The following is a 22,920-nucleotide window of genomic DNA, read 5'->3' on the forward strand; positions in this document are numbered from 1 at the left end:
ATCTTGCTGCTTAGAGTGCTGAACCTGGAAGACAGAAATACCATGCAGATGAGAGCAGTGTAAGAACTAGAACAGCATAAAATAGAATTACAGTAGCCTAATTCCTAGAGGAGTGAATCCTTGAGGCAAGGTCAGACAAGGTCAACATTGACTAGAAGGAAATAAAAAGATTTACATTTTTCTTAAATCCCTGCCTGCACCTTGTCACTGCTATTCAAAGCTCTAAATCTCAGACACTTCTAGCCAGCATCACGATTCTACTCAGGGGGGAGAAGAAGGACCATTTGTCTTACAGACTGTTAAAATTTTAGAGTCACAACTCGTATTTTATACCTCTATTTAATAAATATGTTGTTCTTCATCAATAACAGACCAAAAGAGAAAAGAAAAATTCACTGAAATATAACTATGATTAATAAGCCAACACTATATATATATATATATAATTATAATCTACTGTTAGACACTTTATGAGCAGGAAATAAATATTTGAATTCCCAAAGAAGATTCATTTTCATGCTCCACCAGTTATTTCATACTGCTTTTAACATACTTTGGTTAATAAAATTACAAGCCACATTTTTCATTTCAGATCTTACTGGTTAGGTTCCTTAGGTATGATTCTTTACCTTAATCTTTTTTTTTCACATGACCTTTGAGAATTTTCTACAGTACCCAGGTTGTACTTGTTTGGTGCTCTGTATGCCTTATGTTCTCAGTCTGTGGATGGTGTACCTGCTCTCACAGTCTGATCCTGGTGTCTGTTTTTAAGGAAAGAAGCGAGGCCCCCACCTTCTGTACCTCTAAGAAATAGGGAAATACAACTCTGTCCTTTCTGAAAAACTCCCTCTTTGGAATAATGATTTGTAAAGTTCATTACAATTAACAGAAGTAAATATGCGATATTTTCATGAACACAAAATCTGTGTTTAAAATTCATTTTAGCAATCTGCCAGTAGTCTAACAAATCAGAACCTAACTTAACTCAAATTTAAATTCAGAAGGTATCAAGACTATAATAACACAATATTGGACAGGGAGTATGTAAATAGATGCATATGCTGCCATTTACTGTTTCAGTAACTTTTAACAAATATTAAAACGCTACATACTGTTTACCTAGACAATAACTGCATACAAATTACCTGGTGGTGGTGGTGGGGAGATATTAGTTAGATTAAGTTATAAGAGGGAGAGCATGTAAGTACATAGGTGACCTCACGTACTCTAATGTTTAGCAGAGAACTTCAATTCTTTTCAGGACACTGAAATTTCCAAATCTCCGGTTTGTGTGGACTGTAATCCACTATAGATGATGGTGTAATTCTTGGAGAAGACATCATTGGGTTACAAAAATCTTTTGGTCAACAGGTATTAAAGCTGCTCTCAGAGAGCTTAGCTGTTCTTTGTAGAACATATCCCTTGGTCTAGAGAAAAACGTTTACAGAGCTCATCGTCACAGCAGTAGAAGTTTCTCTTACTGGAGGCAGGATTTTGTCCAGTCTGCCTTATTGACAATGATTCTACATAATCTTAGAGCTGCAGTGTCAACCTTGTTACGTTAATAAGTCTATGTTCTTTTAAGGGGAAAAAATAAAAGACTGGCTGTAGTGAGACAAAAATACGAAGCATTAGAAGAAGGTTCTGGTCCTTATTTAAACAGCCAGAACAGGACAGCATCCTGTGGCATCCTTGAAATGCATATTTCTCTGATATCTTCATTGTCCCACTTGTCCTTTTAGGGAATTTACCATGCTTATGAAAACATTAAAATGACATTCAGATTAGTCAGAGAAGTAAAGAGAACCCACAAAAAGTAGCTGAAGCTGGAAACGGATTTTGAGCACGAATTTAGAAGTTAAACAGTTGCGGGTGAGGCAAGTAGCTGTCTGCCCTCATAAGCATCAAACAAGCCTAATGGCTGTCAACTGTCACAGAAAAATTCCCCACAGAACTGTGTTATATAAATTTTTTCTCGTTTTGGTTAAAAAAGAAGTTTTGCTATAGAACTTGCACATTGACATGAACTTTATCTAAAGGCTGTGACTTACCAAAATGCTGACAAAAATACCAGTTATAGTTTATTTCTAAAGTTTCTCTGTTGTCATACATCTGCCCAACTTGAGGTGTTGGTTTGGGCTTTTTATTTATCTGCTTCTGAATGCTCATTCCAAAAGATTTGCACTTACTCATTCTTCCTTTAATTTTGGGCTTGTCCCTGGAGAAATGTGGGTCCTGCAGTCCTTTAGGCAGCCTCTGCCAGGGATGTCTCCCAGACCACAACCCAACTCAGAGAATCTTCTCCTCAGTGGAGGAACGTGCATCTGGTGGCAGATGCTGGCAGAACACCAGATGCCTTTGTTTTCATGGTGGTGATATTTGCGCGTGTCCATGCAGTTTTTGCATTAAAAAATCGTTAAAAAGAAAATTTTAAAAATCCCACTCCTCCTTCCCTGAAGTGATGCTAGGAATAGGGACTGTTAGCCACCACCTCCCCCGTGTGCTCTCACCTCCCTGCTGCAGATTCCCTAAGAATCTCATTTACGTGCCATATGATGCCTGGATCTTGGATCCTCGGCTGCAAAGTGATACAGACTTGGCAGGAATGGTTTCCCTCAAATGTATCCTCATTGGTATCTGAGCATGGCCTTTCTCCCCACGGGTCGGAGATGGGGATTTGAACTGGCTTTGTTTTCTAGAGGGTACTGAGCTGAGATTCCCTATTGATTGGCCCAATGCCACCAAAATATTTTCAGATGCCTCTCATTAGTTTTAAAAATACAGCAGCCATAAGCACAGTCTTTCAGGAACATTTTAGATATGTTTTTAACCTGACTACTACACAGGACCTTCAGGGTACTTCTGGCTTCTTGGGCATGACCAAGTGGATGTGCGAAGAGGAGCCCAGATAGTCTTGAGCATCTGGAGCAAACCTTCAAAGTTTTAGGAAATTTTCAAATCTAACAAGGAATGTAGGCAGCTGTTTGTGGGAACCTTGAGACCAGACATTTTGTTTGAGAGTCAGGAGTCTTCCTCTGGTTTACAGTATGGTAAGTCTTTATCTGGCTCCATGAATGTATATGGTTATATGATAATTTTTAAATTGCTGTACAGGAAAATTAGAGGTGGGATGGGAAATAATGACTGTCACTTTTTCATTTTTTGGTGATTCAAAGCAGTGAAAGATAAGTTGAAGCCTAGAACAACTAACCAGAGCTCTGCAGTCATGGAAAACTGCTACTGAAAATTAAGGTTTTCTGTGTCTCTCTTATATTTGATAGCTCTTTTGCAGAAAAACTGGGCTATGAGAAAGAACCTCTGTTTCCTGTAACGCTGCTGAACTAGAGAAAGTTTACACATGTTCTAATCTCTGCTAGGTTTTACACTGCATCTCAATACTATTTATGTGTTATTGTTTTGTGAGATCTTGAAGAACACACCAAGAAGGTACATAAATTTTATCTAGAAATGAGTGTAAACAGTTTGTAAATATATGCACATTTTATATGGGAACTATAGATGAGTAATTTGTGCATATATAGAAGCATGTGCACCATAAACACTTCCAAGCTTCAAAATATTTTCAGGCTCCCATTTTATGGTTTATGTCAACAAGTATATCAGAAATACCAGTGTCTGCCAGAGAATGACCAAGGATGGAAACTTGCCATCTGTGTACATAGAAGCATGCAGAGAAACCTTGAGGGTAGAAATTCTTTGCTGAGGTGAATAGAATCAGTGCAACACTGTGTTCTTTTCTAACTTTAGAAGTATGATGATTTGAATAGGTACCAGCTTTCTGAAACCCTGCCTTTTGTACACCCAGTGGCTTGAATGAAGTAAATGACTTTGAAAAAAAGGAATAAACTTTGACCAGTCTGGCTATAGAATTAGGCAGTGATGAGTGCCTGAGCTAAGGTGATGGAGGAACTCCAGAAAGACAGAGGGAGTGCTGGTTTTGACAGCCATACTATCCCAGATTTTATCCATTTCTGGCACTGTGAAAGCTGATACATGTTTAAAATTAACAGAGGGGTTTTTTACAGATCTGAAACTAAAGCTGAGATAAGTAATTAAGCGAAGTTATCATGCAGAGGAATGAACTGTAAGAGATATTTAAAATAACATGTCCTAAATATTCTTCAAGTTATTTTAAACAGTTCATCTTAAGGTAATTAAGCTGTGTCCCTTGGGTAAATAGCAGCTTCTAATTTCGTTCTTGTAGTTAAAGTGATGCTTAAAGAAGATTAATTTTTCTTATTTAGATGAGATATATTAAGAAACCCACTTGGAAAAAATATCTTTTCTCTGGGAAGACCTTTTGTATTGAATCAAAAATATCTATCATCCATAAGCAAATTTTTCTGTCCTAAACCACAGCTGATTTTGTGAACATCGAACTGAAGAACCAAAGCTTCATTTCAGCCCTGCATTGCTGTAAACAATAAAATAGCAATTTCTTACCCAAAGTTCCATAAATGATTTCCAGCTCTAATTGCCACCGGTGCATCTTCCCTGTGAAAAGTTTATAGTCAGTGACTTCTTGATTTTATGGCAAAACCACTTTGCTGCCATTTGGTGGAGAAAATTTGCATATTAACTCATGAAAGTTGCTACTTCAGTAGAATCAAGGTGGTCTTTCTGCTCTCACACTCACAGTCCTATTAAAATGTTACTACATCTGGGAGCTTGTGCTCTACAGTCCCAGTATTTAACATCCTTATTTCCTGAATCTATCATTGCTTATAGCATCGAAGTAGCTGTCTTTATCTGTTATTAACTACTTTTGTTTCCTTATGCAAGTGGCAACTGAACGTTTTTTCTGCCATGCTATTCTCAACTTTGATTCAAAGGGCAAAATGAGACTGAGTGAACTGGCCTCTAGTAATCCAATCCAGTACCATTTTGGAAGTATTTGAACATTTGCTCCTGTTCCTTCTCTCCTGCAGATGTATCCTGGAATAGAGGGGAGACCTAAAAGATTCCACTTTCTTATTTTTTAATGCATCATAAAGATACATTTATTCAGATTTGTGAATGCTCATATATTGTAACGATGGAAGCCATTTAAATGTCAAAACTGTCAGCAGAAAGTCTGATGTTCTTGACATTATGGGCTTCTGTCATTTTTCTCCAGCATTCTGGAGTCTTATTTAGTCTTAACAGGGTTAGATGCAGCTACAGTGTTGGTGGAGAACTGAGAAAGCTGAAAAGTTACTCATCCATTGTGTGACTCAGGGTACACACTGCACTAGACAGCACTGAAGTGAGAACTACAGCCTTCCCCTAGGGCATTTTCCCCATTGCAGAATATCCTTTTGATCATTTCTGATAGCTGTTTGGAGGACTTTTCATTTTTCCTAATGCAGCTAAAGAGTATCTACCAAACAGTGCCTTGAAGAACTGCATGAAATTCTTCATAATTAGGAAAACACCACTACTGTGTTAACTCAGCACTTGACTGAAGTAATATATCCTCGCTCCTTACATTCACTGATACTTACACGTCAGATAACCACGTACATGGCTATTTTGTGTTGCTTATAACTGTGGTACATCATGTAGTGTTAGTATGAACATCTCGGCACTGCATCGCTTTTTACCATGTAGACGTAACCTAAAATTTTTGGCAAAGACTCTCTGGTGAATCCTGTGTAGTTTGTCTTTGCTATAACCATATATGCTTCTGTATCCTTTGGCTCAGTTATCATCTTTCCTACTTCCAGGGTTGACATTTGTATCTTTCTATCTTATATAGTATTGCAGTTTGTTTCATTAATAGCCAGTGAATAAAATTATCTATTTACTTTGTTGTCACCATATCACATTCTGAAATTCAGTAATCTACTTAAATAATGAAACAGGAAAATAAGCCTCACAAGACATAACTATGACACTGAAGTCAAAATTATTGTCATTTTCTGTGAAGGAAAAACTGTTGTCTCCATTCTCAACTGTTCATCTCTTTTTGTGCCAACAGTCAGTCATACCAATCATGGTAAAAGAAATAAAGAACTTAATGCATAAAATGTGGCATCTTTTCACTGTAACTTGCTACGATCAGTTATTTATATCTAGGACTGTTCATATATATGCTACCCCTTGATCCGTTTTGTTAAAAATAAAATTGCTAAAACTACATTGTTTTTAGGCAAATCTGAACATTTTTTCATTATGTACTCCTCTGAATTTCTCCTCCTGTCTTTAATCAGAATGTCAAATTGAAGCTTCACATTCATGTTTTCAATAGCAGTACTTCAAAATTCTCTGCTCTGTCTAGCATGCCAGGTCTTGTCTTTTCTTATATTATACCATCCATTGTATTTTGGTAATACTATAGTTTTTCTAATGCCAAGGTCGTCTCCCTCTCCTACCACTGCAAGATGCCAATTAGGGAATTTGAAAATACACTTTCCTAGTTTCCTGCCATGTCCTGCCTTCTAGGCTTTTTTTGGTCTGCTCTACTGAAAAGAGCAGACCTCCCTGTAAAGGTGGAGTCCTTTCTAAAAGGGAACCTAGAATGTGGGCAATACAGCTTTTAGTCAAGTTGCTTATTAAATTTATTGATCCATAAGACACTGAAAAAAATATCCAGCAATCTTCTTTGTATCTGCACCTTACTGCAAGAATTTCACTGAATGGATTCTACATAATACAGATTCACATAACCACAAGACAGGTCATATCTGTTTCTTTTACAAGAACTTTCTCTCCGCTCTCTGTCAGGCTCTGTATGTCGCCTCAGTCTGCTGTAATAGCCGTTAAAGGTTTTGTGGGTACTTTAGCTTTCATCTCTGAGCCTGTTCATGGGGTGCAAGACACAAATGAGCTCAATTCCAGTACTGTGAACAGAGGGTTTTCTTCATTTATGCATTTAATGTTCCCTCATATCTTTTGATCTTTAGAAAGAGGGTCAGGAGCCATGTGAATTCTGAAATGAGTTTGGTTTTAAGAACTATTCATTATATCCTTGAACTACAGCCAGGAGACCACTCCTCAGAAAAATCACTAAATTTAGTAGGGTGAGTGTAATAGAGAGTAAGTTAAACAAATCTGAGTATTCTCTCATAGGTTAGGTCAGCACTTGGCAACAGAAACCACATCAGTTTTCTTGGGAAGATGTCTGTGCTGCAACACTTAGCTTAACAACCACTCATGTTAGTGGGGACTTCTGCAAGAATTTATTTCATAGCTTCTTGTTAAGGCTGCACAACAATTTTTTACAGCCCCAATCTGATAACATACCTTGTAAATATTAATTATTCTTTAGGGTTAAATGTTACAGTTGCTCTTTTTACATTGAGCAAAGTTCAAACAAAACTGCAAGATTCCCTTTTTCCCCATGAATTGTACAAGCAACTTTCTGATTTAAAAAAAAAAAGTGCCTTGGAAAAAGATTTACTGGAAGATAACTGATATTTGACATATGAAACAAGGTCTAAATCTAACCTTTTTGAGAGAACATAATTTGGCTTGAGGATGAAAAAGGACAAATAAAAAAGTCTTGGGCAGGAATAGAAGCTTGTGAGAACTTCTTCACTGGAGTAGGGATGAGAATAAGCATGTAGAGAGTGTCTCACCAAAGTCCAATGACTATTTCTGTATTTACAGAAGTTGTGCTGGTCTGAGAGGAGGGCATGTAGGGAACCCACTATAAATGAAATACAGGCGAGTACCAAGGCTCTCATTACACAGGGCAGGAGAGTGTTGAGCTCAATTAGCTGCTGTGCAACAGCAAGTGCTTGCAGAGCCAGCAGCTAATGGGCTCTCTGCAGGCTCTTGACTCCCTCACCGGAGGGAGGAGGAGGGCAGCAACATGCTAAGATCTGCTGAAGGGCTTTTGAAGGAAATGGGGGCTATTCTGTTCAGTGTAGAAAGGTCTACAAGATCTTTTGTTTTATGAAGTATTTGCATTTAGTCAGTTCCCCATGTCCCTTGGCATAATTTTAATAGGGAGTAAGCTTTACAAATAATTAGGATCTGCCTCCAAATTATTTTTCTTCCTTTTTAGTAGAGACTACTCTCAGAACTAATAGAATCAAATAAGAGACTACAGTTTTCTGGGAGTTTGGACACTGACTTCCAGAAGTTTCAGGGAGCTAGAACACTATAGTACAAACTAAAGGAAATTTTATTTCCTTTGTAGCAATAATGGCTGTATGAAATGTAGTCATTGTTTGAACTAAAGTTTTTGAAAACTAATTTTAAGAACTAGCATACCTGAATTGTCTTGAAAACTCTGCAAATCTTGGTTTTGGTTCTATAAATTATCACAAGTCCACTTTTAGATTGAATGAGTATTGGTACTTCCTGCTTAATATTTATGATGCTTATTGGAGAAGATGGTGACTCTTAGACTGAAAAAAATTATTTATCTTTGATATAATACTCTGTAAGAATTGCAAGATCTAATAAGATTTATGATATGCAAAAGGAGATAATTTGAATTGTATTAATGATTACTAATTAAGATATTTTCCATGGGACTCCATTTAAACATTTTTTTGTTGAAACATATTTTTGCTGTCAGATGATCCAAGTAATTTTATTTGAAATTAAAGCAAAAAAATTATAGAAAGAGAAAGGAACATTCAAAATATTTAGTTGTCTATCTCACTGCAGCTTAAACCAGGTAGGAGAGTAGGATCAGAAAATCCCCCCCCAATCCCTTTCACATTCAAAAAAAATTGGGATGTATTCACACTGTCTTTTCTTCCACTTTAAGTAGTTTCACTGCAAAAGTAAACAAATCTTAAATTTCTGTAATGTATTCTATTTCATTAGAACTGTAAACAGGAAAAAAAGAGCAGTAGAAGATATCTTTAAGCCTTCATAAATGATCAAAACTAAACATCAAAAAACTTAATAACAAACTTGTTCTACCCCTACAAATTGCTTTTAGCACTTCTTACATTTGCTGAATATATTAAAACTGAAGACTAAGTTCCTGTTTTCCAAGGTCTGTAAGTGCCAGGGTCCAGAGCCTATGCATTCACGCTGGATCACATGAATGGTTTTAATAATTTTTTTAGCAGTGGTAAAATTTTAATAATAAAGGCAAACATAAATCACACATTTGTTATCTTAAGGTAAATAAAAAACAACATAAGGTTGCTAAATTTTCTAAATAGCTATTATTTCTAGTCATTACTACAGTACTGGGGAAGGTTGACAGAGAGAGGCAGACCTTCCGTGTACTTTTAGCTGGTTTATATTACAAAAACAAACACTTTGAATGCACTTAATTTTGTAATTCGTTGCCCATGTTTTGCCAGGATCCCAGTAGAAATTAATACCACTATACAGCTGTAAGATTGAGCTTATTCTGCTAAAGTAATCAAGGGTTGAAACAGTGAGAACTACCCATTCTAGCACTAGGCAGCAAATGGAAAGGTGGACACTTCACAGATATTTCTCTGACTACTCTTTTACCAGGTGACATTGAAAACAACCAAACAACCACAGTATGAGGAACACCATGATCTATCTCATCCAAGAGAAAAACAGAGCAATGGTGAAGGAGCTGCAGTGATGGAGAGCAGTAGCCAAAACTATTTTAATACAGAGAAAACCCCCAATTATAAAATAATTACTGTTAAGTGAATGTAAAGTGGTGGATTCTGGTTTAGAATATCAAAAGCTCTAATTTTCTGCGTCAATTGAAGGAAAGGTCAGTTATAGCAGTTTTTATAGATAAAATTTATGAATACTCCATATAGGTTGCTTAGCTTGCTTTCGCAATAAATAATTTATACTTTAACAATGTATTAGTACTATGGTATTAGACCCCAAGTGTTAGAGTTTCGGGTATTCTGTAAAGCACTTAGCTCAAACAAACAACCCAAGGGAAAGTTATGAAATTCTAATAAAGGAAAGATTCCAGAGGCTTCATTTTGATCTTTCCTGGGTCTTTTTTTTCATTTTTCTCCTGCAACACACATTATTGTCAGATTACATGCCTTTCTTTTCCACATCCCTATCCCTTCTCAGACTTCATTTCCATAGTGAAGGTGAGTTTTCTGATTTGTACTTTCCATTTTTCTGATCAATATATTGGCCATTGTCTGTGCCAAGACATCCATTGGACATTTATCATGCTTTTAAAAATAAATTAATTCTATTATTTAGGGCTTCCCTAAAATTATATTTCATTTAATAGGAAGAAATATTGTCAAAAGCTTTAAAAAAGTTAAATAAATTATGTCAATCAGTTCCACTTCATCCACATTTTTTATGATATTTAAAAAATGCTTTCAGCCTACATAATCATGTGGGATTTTGTCCTACATTTATTTCCAAAAAATACATGCTAGATGCAAGAATGTCATATTCCGTGATGACTAAAGCAATAGTTTCTGTCAGTATCTCCTTAGCTTGCCAGCTTTCATTTATAAATCAAGTAGTCTCCTTTTTGCTCTGAAACAACATGCTCCAATAATTTAGATGTCAAAACAGAACTTTCTGGTACAGAAATTAAAATAGAAGTGGCTCACTTCTTGCTGCAGGAAACAAACTCATGTTCTTCCTGCAGCAGCAGAATTGGAAGTTGGCTTTATGAGCCCATCCTGGACCCAGACTGACATCTGCTGAATATTATCCTCTTTGATACAAGTCCTACTTCTAGAGAGAAATAATTTATTTCATGAAAATTTAGTACTTTTCAGCTGAAAATGACCAAGGGAGGGCTTATTATCAAGGATTCCAAAACCATTTACAATGTTTGTTCATATAGAGACCACCAGTGGAAATGCTGCTTATCCTGGGTTCAGAATTTATTTAAATACACAGGAACCGTGTAGCTGGGAATTAAAATTTATGTTTGTCTTCCGAGGAAAATAGAAAAGCCAAAAATTTTCAAATGTTCCTTTTCTTACGGTGTGAAATTCCATTTTGAAAATCTACAACTATTGGAGATTAAATTATTTGTGTTGCTAAGGTCGTAGATGACTAAAAATGTCACATTATTTCTTGAATTAAATGCAGATTTTGCATATGGAACACCCACATCCTCTGGTGTTTAAGCCTATGGTTTACCCTATGCTTGTTCTTGCAGCTGAGTCATTAGTCCTCGTGCTTGAATAACTGGCTAAATTTGCAGCTGAAATTAACTCAGGACTCTTTTTGTTAGCTTTCAGATGGTAACATTCTTCCTTAGAAAACTGTGATGATACATAGGCAAAAATTATATTTTTCATAATAATTGTTATGAAATCCACTAACAGTAAAAGACCAGACAACAATATTTTAGTATTTTGCATTCAGAATCTCTTCCACAAAAGCCAACAGGAGAAATGCTATTGATCTTGAAAGGGAAATATTTGGCTATATTTGGCAGCAGCATCCGTGTTTTTCTTTGAAATAAATTGCAAGCTGTCAATAGAAGAAAATAGTATTTATAGGAAGAAATGTCTTTTATTTCTGAGTTTTTCTAATTTTGTTGTTGTTGTTGTTTTCTTATTTGAATTAGAGTTGTTGCTTGTTGGGCCTTTTGGGGAAGCCAGTGTCTCTGTATATTTATTCAGGGTGCCTGTCTTTGATTTGTACATGCTGTGGGAGCTGATGTTAGAAAATTATTTGATTTTGTTTAAAACGAAAGGAAGAGTGACACAGGAGCTCTGCAGGCAGGGGAAAACATATTTTTTAAATCTTTAATCAAGAAAAGTCTCTCTACACACAAAAGTACTGGTTATTGTAATGTAGTTATAGGACTCATTCTGCCTGAGAAGTGTTGTTGCACTCAGTATTAAAAAAAAAAAGGGTAATGAGGAAAGAATTTATTTGAACATATTGGTGGTCAGAGCTGTTTCACTGAGCTAGGTGCTCTGGGAATGTGAACATTCCAGTACTCACCTCAGAGGGTACAGGAAGAAATAAGGGAATTGTGCTATAGAAACTGATCCTTAACTGGTTTGCTCCCAAAGAGTTCAATCTGAAGAACAAGGGCACATCCAAGCCTCATAGAAGTCCTCATAGATAAAGGTGGAAGAAAAACTACTGGAAGACAAGCATTATTATTGTGGAAAGAAAAACCAAAGGCATTTGGGGAAGAGCTGGGTAATTCTAGATCTTTCTGTAATGACACTGAGCTGTAGAAAGCAAAGTGACAATTGCAGCTGTTACTGACTGAGCTTCATGCCACTTGTTTGTACCTCTCTGCCCTTTGCCTACGTTTCAAAATACTGAATTTTACATTAATGCTTCATTATTGCAGCATCACTGAGCTCTGGTAAATACGAAAAGATTTTGCAAGCTAAAGCACAGAGGGCTGTTAAAGCTGTGTGAGGATTTGGACAGCTTCAAGTCATATCTGACTCTCTGTAATCAGTAATGTCTTTCCCCTTCCTTTGGGGTTAGGCACATTAAAGTAAAAAATCAAACAATTTATTCTAGACCCAGTGGAGGTAGAGAGTAAGATGATTTCTCCCTCCGGCTGAATGTTTTCCTGGGTTCTACAGGAAAAGAGTAAAAAATAATTCATGGAGCATCTCCTAACTCAGACCATAATTAAGTTTTCCATTCAAGCTCTTCAGAAGTGATCTGTCTGGATGCTCAACACCACTGTTCTGTTTCTCTGTAATACCATTTGACTCTTTAAAAGCAATTTCCTTTAAAAAGTAAACACATAATGAAGATTACTCCAACAGTGGAATGGATATTTTTTTAAATAATGAAAAGTAAGTGTTTGTGCTTCCAAGGTAGAAAAGATCTCTATACGTGCATATACTAAAGCATTTCTTTCATTTCAATTAATCTTCAAAAATAATTAATATAGTTGACTTTGCTATAGAAGCTGCTGAACAGATGTAATACATGTCAGGGTGCAAGTTTTCAATGATTTGCAAAGTGAATAGGCACACAGAGTTTATATGCAGAGATGCTGGCTGTATTTATAGCTTGAAAAGTTCCTGCTATAAGTAAATTATCTGACAAGTCAGATAACCCAGAACACATGCAAATCATGTCCTTTTAAATGCTATGTAAAATAATGCATATGCTGCCTAATTTGGTTCTGATTCCTGATGAAAATTTCCAAGATAAATAGAATATTTATGGTAGGGGTCATAGTAGTATAGAGAAATGGCTGAAACATTTTGAATTGTTTATTACTGACTGTGTTAAACTGACTTCAGGTTTAAAAAGTTAGAGATACAAAAATGGTGGAGGATAATGCCTACTGGAAGCTCAGAGTCCCTCTAAGGAATGGAGAACATGATGCAAAAATGATTTTATTAATAAAAGAGCAATATATTTGCTTTCCATATAATAGTTACCAGCCTTCCAGATGAATATCCTTATTGGGAAAAAAAATTAACCAACCAGTGCTCTTTAATATCTGCACAGGCAGAAAGGCTTTGCATCTTAGTGTTATGAAAAATATGTATGTTCCAAACCCACTCTGTGGCACCATCAGCTTCCCTATTAAACAAGCAATTGCTTTATCCTCTCAAGTCCATTAATTTTCTGTTACCATGCCACCAAATTATGGATTTCTCCCCTCACCCCCAATCAAATCCAACCCTCCTTCAGTTTGTCTGCTTTCTGCTCTACAAGGGCCTATAATTGCATGGTGTCTTTCCCATCATCTCTTCCCACCACACTGCCCGAGGCGCTCATTATTATCAGCTGAAAACTGATGTAAGTCAGGGTGTTGCTGAAAGGATCACAGCATAAAGACAGAAGTTCTCCCTCTGTCTGCCTATCAAAAGCTGTTACTCCACATAAATGTACAAAGACAAGCTATTACTTCTACTACTGTTAATTGTTTCTTCAGGTGAGAGTTACCATTTCCTTGCTGTTGCTCTGTTCAATATTCCAAGTATGAAAGCTGGTTTAGCAGTTTTACTGTGAAGGGAGGGAAACTGGCAGAGAGCATCTCCACACTTGTGTGCCATGGCATTAAGTTCTTCAGTTTAGCTTGAAATAAGACAAAATTGCTTTAAGAAGAAAAAATCCCCAAGCCTGTCCTTTGTAGTAATTCCATTGTTCATGCACTGCCAAATTAATAGAAGAGGGTCTGTGAACAGAAAAATAGAAACAATGGAAAATGTCTGGGTGCATCAGTGTGCACATTCATATTTTCACATTTTGTGGTATAAGGCAGTTAAATTAACTGATAGTTTCTGTTATAACCATGTCTTTTTTGAGGGTCATTTCAGTACCATTAATATTACTCGAAGATGTTATTTGAATTTGATGGAATAATTTTTTTTTTCTTACCATACAAGAGCCTGTGTATGCACCTAATGTGTTCAAAAATCACATAATTAGTGGTTTTGAATTGCACCTATTTTGAGTAAATGAGTTTGGGATACAGAAAAGCTACCAGCAGCTGCTGCAGAACTGTCAGCTCCACTCACGGCTGGAGAACATTCACCCTCACGCTTGTTTACAAGTAGCACTCACAGCAAGAGATCCTTAGATACAAGGGGAACTTGAGAAACTAACGATAGACGTAGGAGGACTCTGCAATTATTTATGAATCGTCTTTGGAACTCATGTGGTAAAAAAAATAAGGTGGTAAGAGGTTTATTTTAGATAACTCAGAATATTAGGATATTAATAATGGTGTTAATATCCCCAGTTCAGTTTTTTTCTAAATTTCTGATACTAATTTTTGACCTCTATTAATTGCATAATATTTGAAAAATCACTGATGACCTGTAGCGTAATTTCAGTTGTAGTTTTTCTTCCGTATGTGGTAAAAATATAATATAAAAATTAATCTGAGATTTCAAAGTATTTGATGTAAAAGAATGAAAATATTAGAAATAGAGAACAAGTTAAAGAGAAATATCTCTCCCCTATGTCCTCACCCTACCATTTTGTGGTGTTTTGAATGTTTTTTTGGTTTTGTTTAAGTGTATCATTAAAAATACTTTGTAATAAGGAGATGTTCCCTGAACTCCCAGTCTGCACATTCCAGCTTCATTTCAGTGCCTCTGCTTATTGGTTTTCCCATACAAGGCTTCAACTAATTTTTCTCACCCCCCATCCCAATGGTTATTATCCTACCTTATATATTTTTCCTCATATATTTCTTTGCTGTTTTCCCATGTTGCTGGGGTTTTTCTTTTGATTTTTCCGCTTTCTCCAGGAAGTAACTGCACAAGTCAGTTGTAATTATTAAGAGAAGCAAACTAGGGATGGAACAACAATAATGAAGAGATTTTTGTGGGGGTGTCCAAAAATGGTAAAGCAGTACCTATACCTCAAGTCTCATTTCACCTTTTAGTATTACCAAGGGTAAAATAGAACTAGTTCTTACTTGTTTTCCATCCTTCAGGAGCAAATCCCTGCCTAAATCAGTATGCATAGTAACAGTGTGTTCTTGTTACATTTGTAGCTGCTGCCTCCTGAAAATTATTGTAACTTGCTCAATCTTATGAATCTCTTTATTTTACTAGAATTGTCGACTTTTCAACCAAAAATACCAACACTTAAGGGACAGTGGTGCAATCTGCCTTCTAAACTAGGTATCTCTTTTAAAAGCATGGGAAAACCATGATATAAGAAACCATGTTCTCTTCTCCATGGATAAACCTCTTTTTTTTATTTAAGAAGAAATTGTTCCTCACTGCAGGTGATAATATATGGGTAATTTGTCTACTTCCTAAACTATGATTGTGTTTCACTTCCGTGGATCTGGTTAATGGATTACAAAGCTGAAGTGACAGCTCTGGCTATGTAGAGCAGACTTCCCTGAATTAATTCTTATTTGAATTTTAAAAATATTTTTCTTTTTAGGAATAATCTAAAATTTTCAAATAAAAAATTTTCAATAAAAAATTTTTCAAACCACTGCAAATAGTGATAAATTAAGCAGTAAAGACAGTGATGTCAGAATAAATTTTGCTGCTTGCTTCCATTCTGAATTTGTCTCACGTGCAAGAGCTTCTTCATCCTCGCAACTCACGATTTGGTCTTCTGGATAAAATAACTTCTAAAATTTCTCTTTCCCATGGAAAGGTACAGGAAACAGATCATTCTCATAGCCTGTCTGGAAGTCCCTCCAGTTTATCAGCTATGGATACTGGCACTGCATTGACCATCCAGGAGCTTTCACTCCTGTGCCAAACACCACAGTGTTATGTTATGTTTAATTTGGACATGGCTTATTTTCTTTTCACTGACATCCATCATGTTCTAAAATAGAGGACATTTTCATCTACTGTTGTAAATGTTATTTAACTGTAAATTTGTTTGGGGTTTTTACATGCTTTCTTCATTTCTAACTGTATTTCAAGCTGCACAAATAAGAATTCCCTGCAAATCTGCTGCACTCAGATTTTCTTCTAGCTTTCCTGTACTCAAGTCTGAAAGGCTGGTGTGATCTCCCCCTATTTTGGGAATGTTTTAGATAAACCACCTGCAAAAACCAGCAGTTTCATTGGAGGTGAATCAGGTCGTAGGGGACAGCGCGAGGCTGAATGACACCCTCACCCACAATTCTAGTTAACTGCAGTTTCCTTGATGTTTGTCCCCTGACTGTTGTGAGGAAAAATCTCTGCACCTTTTTCTTTAACATGTACATGGTATTACCAAACCTTCATTTATCATCATGGACCAGTGAGATTTGCAATTTTCGGTAACTCAGACAATTTTTCTGTGAAGCTCCTTCTGTTGGCTGGGATTTATTGGGCGCTTATTTAGAAACACTAATAATTTTCTGTCTGCGAGCAGCAACAACCACCTGCATTCCCTAGGGCAATTATTTACAGTGCAGAAGATCAAGAAAATATTTTTCATCATTTTTATATAACACTGTGCCAGCAACAAATTCTGTGATTCAACAACACTCATGTGAAAATGAGATAAACTTTCACGAAAATTCATCATTATGCCAGTCATCATTTACTTTTAAAAGTAATAAAACCTACCATAGCCCCAAAACATGCTTTAAGAAGGTTTGTGAAACCTTTCAGAGATTTTGATTGGCTTCTTAAAGAAATGTGATGCTCTTGTCTGCTGAGGTCCTCCCTAATCTTGTCCTGCCCCAACAAAACAGAGACAGCATAGAACAAAAACACCATTAGTGCCTCACGGAGGGAAATGCCATAGAGTAAGGTCAGACCTCAAACCCCTTTGGCCACACAGGGAAGAAACATTTTGCTTCTTCCTGCATCACTGGTAAAGACTGTATCAATGCAGCCAACAATAGAGTTAATATTTAATAAAATTACACTTCTATAAAACATAGGCCTTGACTATAATTAAACTGAGACATCCATAAAGATACCCCAACATGATTTAGTTGCAAAGAGCTATGTATTGAAGCAAGTAGGGATTTGTTTTCAGCAACCTGTGGATTTAGACAGGTTCTGCTAAAAATACAAGGTTTACTGGTGTTTGTTCTATGTGGCCAGGGTTGTTTGAGTACCATTTATCTTTTATACAAGCTTCCAATAATTATCAAAGGATTTAATTTTAAAATATTTAACAATTCAGTGAAGTACAGAACTCACAAGGTTACTTAGTTTCTTTCAAAAATAATTTCTCCATGGAAGCTACCTTGCCTTCCTGTGGCTCAGGGTATTACAATTCTTATTTTGTGATGGGAAAACTGAGTCTACGTGCAAGCTTCAAATAATTGGTTTTTTTGGGGTGACAATATAAGCTTTCATTACAAAGCCAGACTTTTCAGAATGCTGAAGCACAGCTGGTGTTCTTTGAATAGGAAAGTTGGTATTTCAAATTCCTGGAACCTTCAGAACATTTTGAGATTGATCGTGTGGTTTTTTTCACGGTGAACTGGATTATTCAGAGGAATGCTGCTAATAAGAAAGCAAGCCTGTCATCTCACCAAGTGTGGTATGACCTACACAATAATGATCAGACACAACCTGGTTACAATTTACTGGGTTTTATGCATACACATACACACAAAGATGATATATGTCTATGTTAGGAGGACTCTTTTCCTATCAACAAGGACATTCCGAAGCTGCTCTTTGTGTATCGATAATAAATTGCCCAACAGTAGCCCAACAGCTTTATTTAAGACCTGTTCTTCCACAAGCCTTGGTTTTGATGGAAGTTAAAACGTAATCCCTCTAATACGTAAACAAATTTCTGCTTTAGAAATTTTTTTAAACTGCTTTGAGTTATGACAAACACTAAATGGCAAAAAAATTTCTTGAGATTAGATAAAGGTCTGTCCACACAGATGGTGACTGCTGCAGGATGAACTTCTAAGTGGCCCTCAGGCTCAGACCCTCAAACTCCATTTCAAGAGCCAGTCAGAAAACTCCATGTATTGATATTTATAGTAGTCTCATCTATCTGAAAAAGTGATGATCTAAATAAATGAAGCTTGATAAATACAATAAGGAAAATCACAAACCCACTGTCAAGCATGTCACTGTAGCAGGACTTCCCCCCTGCCACAGTCACCTGGCCGTAAAAAGAAACCTGTCAGACAGAGCCTGGAAAAAACTTGGGAAAATCAGTATCAGAATTCAGGCAAAAGATATGAAAAAGAAGGTTAAAATCATAAGAAATTAATTATTTGCCATTTTAAATCAGCTTTTCTTTCCTGATTTAATTAATCACTAAGTCATTACACTTTCTGATACTGAGAGGAAAGCTTTCTTTTCTATAAGTGGGGGATTTTCAAAATTACTTATTCTTTCCTAAGAGTTTTGCTCAACTACTTGAAGAAATTGTACATGTCACAAAAATTTGTTTCAGACAATTCAGAAGTTGCTGAAAGTTTTTCACTTGCAAATTAAAAAAGTTAATTATGCTAATCACCAAAAAGAAGTGACAGTAAAGTAATCCCATTTCTGGTGTCTCTGCTGACATTTTTTTCAACCATCCAATGACTGAAGAAGTAATGTGCATTACTAGTTTTATCTTCTGCTTTGAAACTTCATTCTCTGAGAACAAGTCAATTTTAAAAATAGGCAAAATGATTTACAAAATTAAAGTCAAAATTTAAATGATTCATACCTAAAACAATGGACAGCACACATTAAAATAGAAAGGTTCCTATCAGGAAGGCTTGGGGTGAGAAGTCACAGTACATGTTGATGTTCAGCCAAGTAGTAAGCACCATCTGATTGCCAACTTTTCCTTTTTCTTTTTCTTTTTCTTTTTTTTCTTTTTCTTTTTCTTTTTCTTTTTCTTTTTTTTCTTTTTCTTTTAGTTTGATGCAGACAGAGATGAAGAAGAAGTGTTCTCTGACATAAGTTCAGCAGTTGACAATAAACTATTTGCAAACAAAGAGGCTGCAGCAGGTGAGTTGATGTAAGATTTCAAGAACCATATTTACTATACTGCTCTTGACATTGGTGGGATGCCTTTTTCATATTCTTCAAGATTGGATGTAGGTACTATAGCAGAGTCTTGACCAACCTCAAACATTTGCACAATCAAGGACAAAAAAAATCTCTTTATATTTGGAAACTTCATATAGCCCATCCAACAACTTTTTTATCTACAAGTTAATCTTAAAGTACTATGGAAGTCCACTAAGCTATAGTATTAATACAAAAATCATGTAAGTTTTCAATTACAGTTGTCGGCTGTTTCAGTTCCACCTTGGTGTTCACCAGAAAACCAGTCCTGTGAGATTAATGATCATACTTCCTCCCTAATAATTGGTACTAATTCTGAAATGGTGTGTGAATGTAAGTCATGTGTTTGGGGATTTTATTTATTTGTCTATTTATTATTTGTGCTTACTGAGGCTCGAATGTCTTCAAAGAAAAGCCTTTGAGAGACAAAGGACTGCAAAAGAATTGAAGCTAAAAATCAAAGCACTGAAAATCCATAATATCTGTCAGAAATATTTTGCTTGAGGGCAGCAGAAAAGTGTTCCTTGGTACCTTCACAACTTCTTCCTTTTGTAATGATTTCCAAATAAACTGTGAGAGTTACACAGGTAGATGATGTCATAAATGTCTTCTGAACCAGTATGCAAAAAGAAATTTTTGATAATGTTCTAAATGAGACAAAGATGAAGTACCAAGGTGGGGAGGGGGAGGGCAGTGAATGCAAGCGGGGTTGGGAAGGAGGTTGAGAATTATGAAAAGTTCATCAGCTAAAAACCCCACAGGTTTCTAGTGGTCACCCTTGAGATAAAATGCACACAAGAATAATGACTCTCTTTTTCTGTTAAGTGGCACAGATTTCTTTTCTATTTAGCCTTATTCATAGAGGCAAGAGGTTGATCCCAAACCTAAAATGGCATTTCCACTGTACGACATTGTGTTGATAATTGCATCTGGATTCCCTAATTGATTTAAGAGCTGGACAGGAAGAAGAGGAAAGAAGTGTCGTAAAGGTTCAGGCTCTGACAAACAGCTTGATGAGTTAAACAATTTGCACAAATTGGTTGTGATTCTGGATGAATTCCAGTCAGTCCCTCAAAAATCTGATCTATTTAATAAATCCCTCACCAAAATAATTGGATAGCCATGAGCAGATGCCATGCCACAATCACCTAATTAGTGCCTAATCTGAGCACTGATAATAGTAAGGAGATTTGAAGTAGGATGTCTATGAGATCAGGTGTTTAATTTCTAGAGGTTGCTATTCCAGCATGTCTTGATCTCACTTTTTGTCTTCTAATCTTATTAGTGATATTGCAATATACTCTAGTTCCTTGTAGCTAACATAAACATAGGATTTCTAATATTTTCATGCCTCCACATCAATCTAATTCATGTTATACCTGTAAAACCCAGTTGTAATCAACTTTGTAACAATATGTGCTGAAAGAAAACAACTGAAATGTTTATAGATGAAAATACAATTTTCTCATTGTTGCCTTCTACAACATATTAAGACCGTTGCCAAGAGCAACAACCTGTCATGAAACTCAACAGTGTAAGGTTGCAATAAAATTTGTATGGGAAGCATCTTACTGAGAGGAAAATTAAAATGTAATCATTCTAATGCTAATCAGTGCTTCAACAAATTATTTCTACAATATTCCACTTGAAATTTATCTTCTAAGCATTTGTCTTGCCCAAGTGCTTATAGGTAACATGTATTAATTGAGTTATTAGCCGGCGCTTCAGAGCATGTTCCGTAACATAAAAAGGCATTTTTATTTTATTGAGCTTAAACATGTTAGTAAGAGAAGCAGTAAGTTTCACAGGATAGGCTTAGATTACTTTTATGACAGTCAGCGTTGAAGTGTGTGAATACTATCATTGTTAAAATATGAGTATAAGCATATTTGAGCCAATGAACCATATTGAATAGAATTGCTAGCAGGATTCAAAGTAAGTAATGCCTTTAAGCAAGGATTGGAAATTCACTAGCTGATTTGCCAAAATGCAGATTGTCCAAGGAGCCGATTTAATTAATTTGCATGATGGGTCATAGCTACCTTGTGATGGGAAGTGAAGTACAACTGCAGATCTACAACTGCAGATAAATTTAGACAGATCAGTACAGTTTATGTTCATTGCATAAATGAATTTAATGAACCATGAAAAAGCAATGCTTGACATTTGCATTCCTGACAACTTAAGGATGAACACATTATCAGACAAAGTGTCATGAACCCTGGCTTAAAACACTGAAATGTTTTGTAGGACCAGAGACATTTACAGCCATGATCCCCTGGGCTTTGGGGTGCATTTCTGTCATAGGAATTACACACCTGCCTGTAACAATCACACTCTCTCAGCTTTCCATGATCAATCTTACACAATTCAGCTTAGGAGCAACAAACAATATGTAAAATACAGCATAAAATGTAAAATACAGCTTCTTGGTGAAGGAGGTGACTGAGCACAGTTGTGCATCCCTCTGGTGCAGGGATATCACTGTCCCTGACTGTCAGACCTGGCAGGGGTAGCACCTGTCAGCACATCCTTGTACAGCTGCAGCCACCTTTAATTCACCTCGTCCCTCAGTGCTGTGCCATTGGATCCTGTTGGATTCCTCACAAGACATATCTTTATGAAAGATGCCTTCAGTGTCAATATACAAAACATGGCAAAAAAGGGGAATGCATTCTAGCTCTGTGCTTTTTCTTATTTCAGCCTGTTCCTCCCTGGAGACCTGATTATTCAGTTAACAGGAATTTAATAAAAACTTTCAACTGCTTTATTTTTTAATTGTGCAGTACTGTACCTAATAAAACCTTCTCTTTTTTTCTCTAAGGAAAACACAGGGCCCATGAAAATGACCAGGTCCCCCTTGCCTTAACTTTATTCATGCAGTTCAGGAAGCATATTTTAAGCCCTAAGGGTACCTTTTCATATCAGGCGCTTGCAAGTTATTTCTCCATGGTGGTAGAACTTTCATGGGCTTTCTTAATTGATATTTTTTAACTTGAGTTTCCCCTTTTGCAATTGATAAAGTTACCCGGATCACTTCCTATAGGTTCATACAAGCACAGGAAGGCTCCAAGTTAACCAAGAGCTTATTTGAGCCAAGAGATTATTTGCTGGAATGGGACACCCCTTTGAAAGAACTAAGATTAATCAGACTGTTAGCCTTTCCTCCTAATAGTAGACAAGTATTAATTGTTTTTATAGCTTGGTCTCATGGTACTAACTTAGCAAAAGAAAAATAATGCAACTTGCTCAGAAAAGGCAATGAAACTTATTTATGATCAACTGTTCTGTTGTCAGACATGAGATGTGCAGCCTGCAGTCTCATTGAAAGTAGCAGTGCATGTTTGCTTCCAAACACTTGAACCAGTCCTCCTCTTTTCCTTAAGCCAACATTTTGCATTTCACCTTTGACAGATAAACGTTGCCACAGGTTTTACGTAAAATGTTGCTAATTTAAACTTGGGTTTAGAAAACCTCAGCTGAGTTTTGCATCATCCACTTTCTAAGGCTCTCCTTTTGCCTTTAGCCTTGTCTGGGCATCTGCCTACAGCAGGATTCCCGACTGCCAGTACCTTGCCAAGGGGCTCCCTGGTGTGCCTCTGCTGCCGCACGTACAGGCAATAGT

General features: G+C 36.4%; 1 protein-coding gene across 1 annotated transcript in view; it reads left to right on the forward strand.

Annotated features, from left to right (window-relative positions):
- Positions 1-22,920, forward strand: part of AK5 (adenylate kinase 5) — an 84,394-nt gene that overhangs the window by 19,150 nt on the left and 42,324 nt on the right. The window contains exon 6 of the mRNA XM_017743577.1: positions 19,145-19,235. Coding sequence (XP_017599066.1) covers positions 19,145-19,235 — 91 coding nt within the window. The remainder of the gene's footprint in view (positions 1-19,144; positions 19,236-22,920) is intronic.

This window comes from Corvus brachyrhynchos, unplaced genomic scaffold (genome assembly GCF_000691975.1).
Source record: "Corvus brachyrhynchos isolate BGI_N302 unplaced genomic scaffold, ASM69197v1 scaffold48, whole genome shotgun sequence".
In the NCBI taxonomy this organism is placed as follows: Eukaryota; Metazoa; Chordata; class Aves; order Passeriformes; family Corvidae; genus Corvus; species Corvus brachyrhynchos.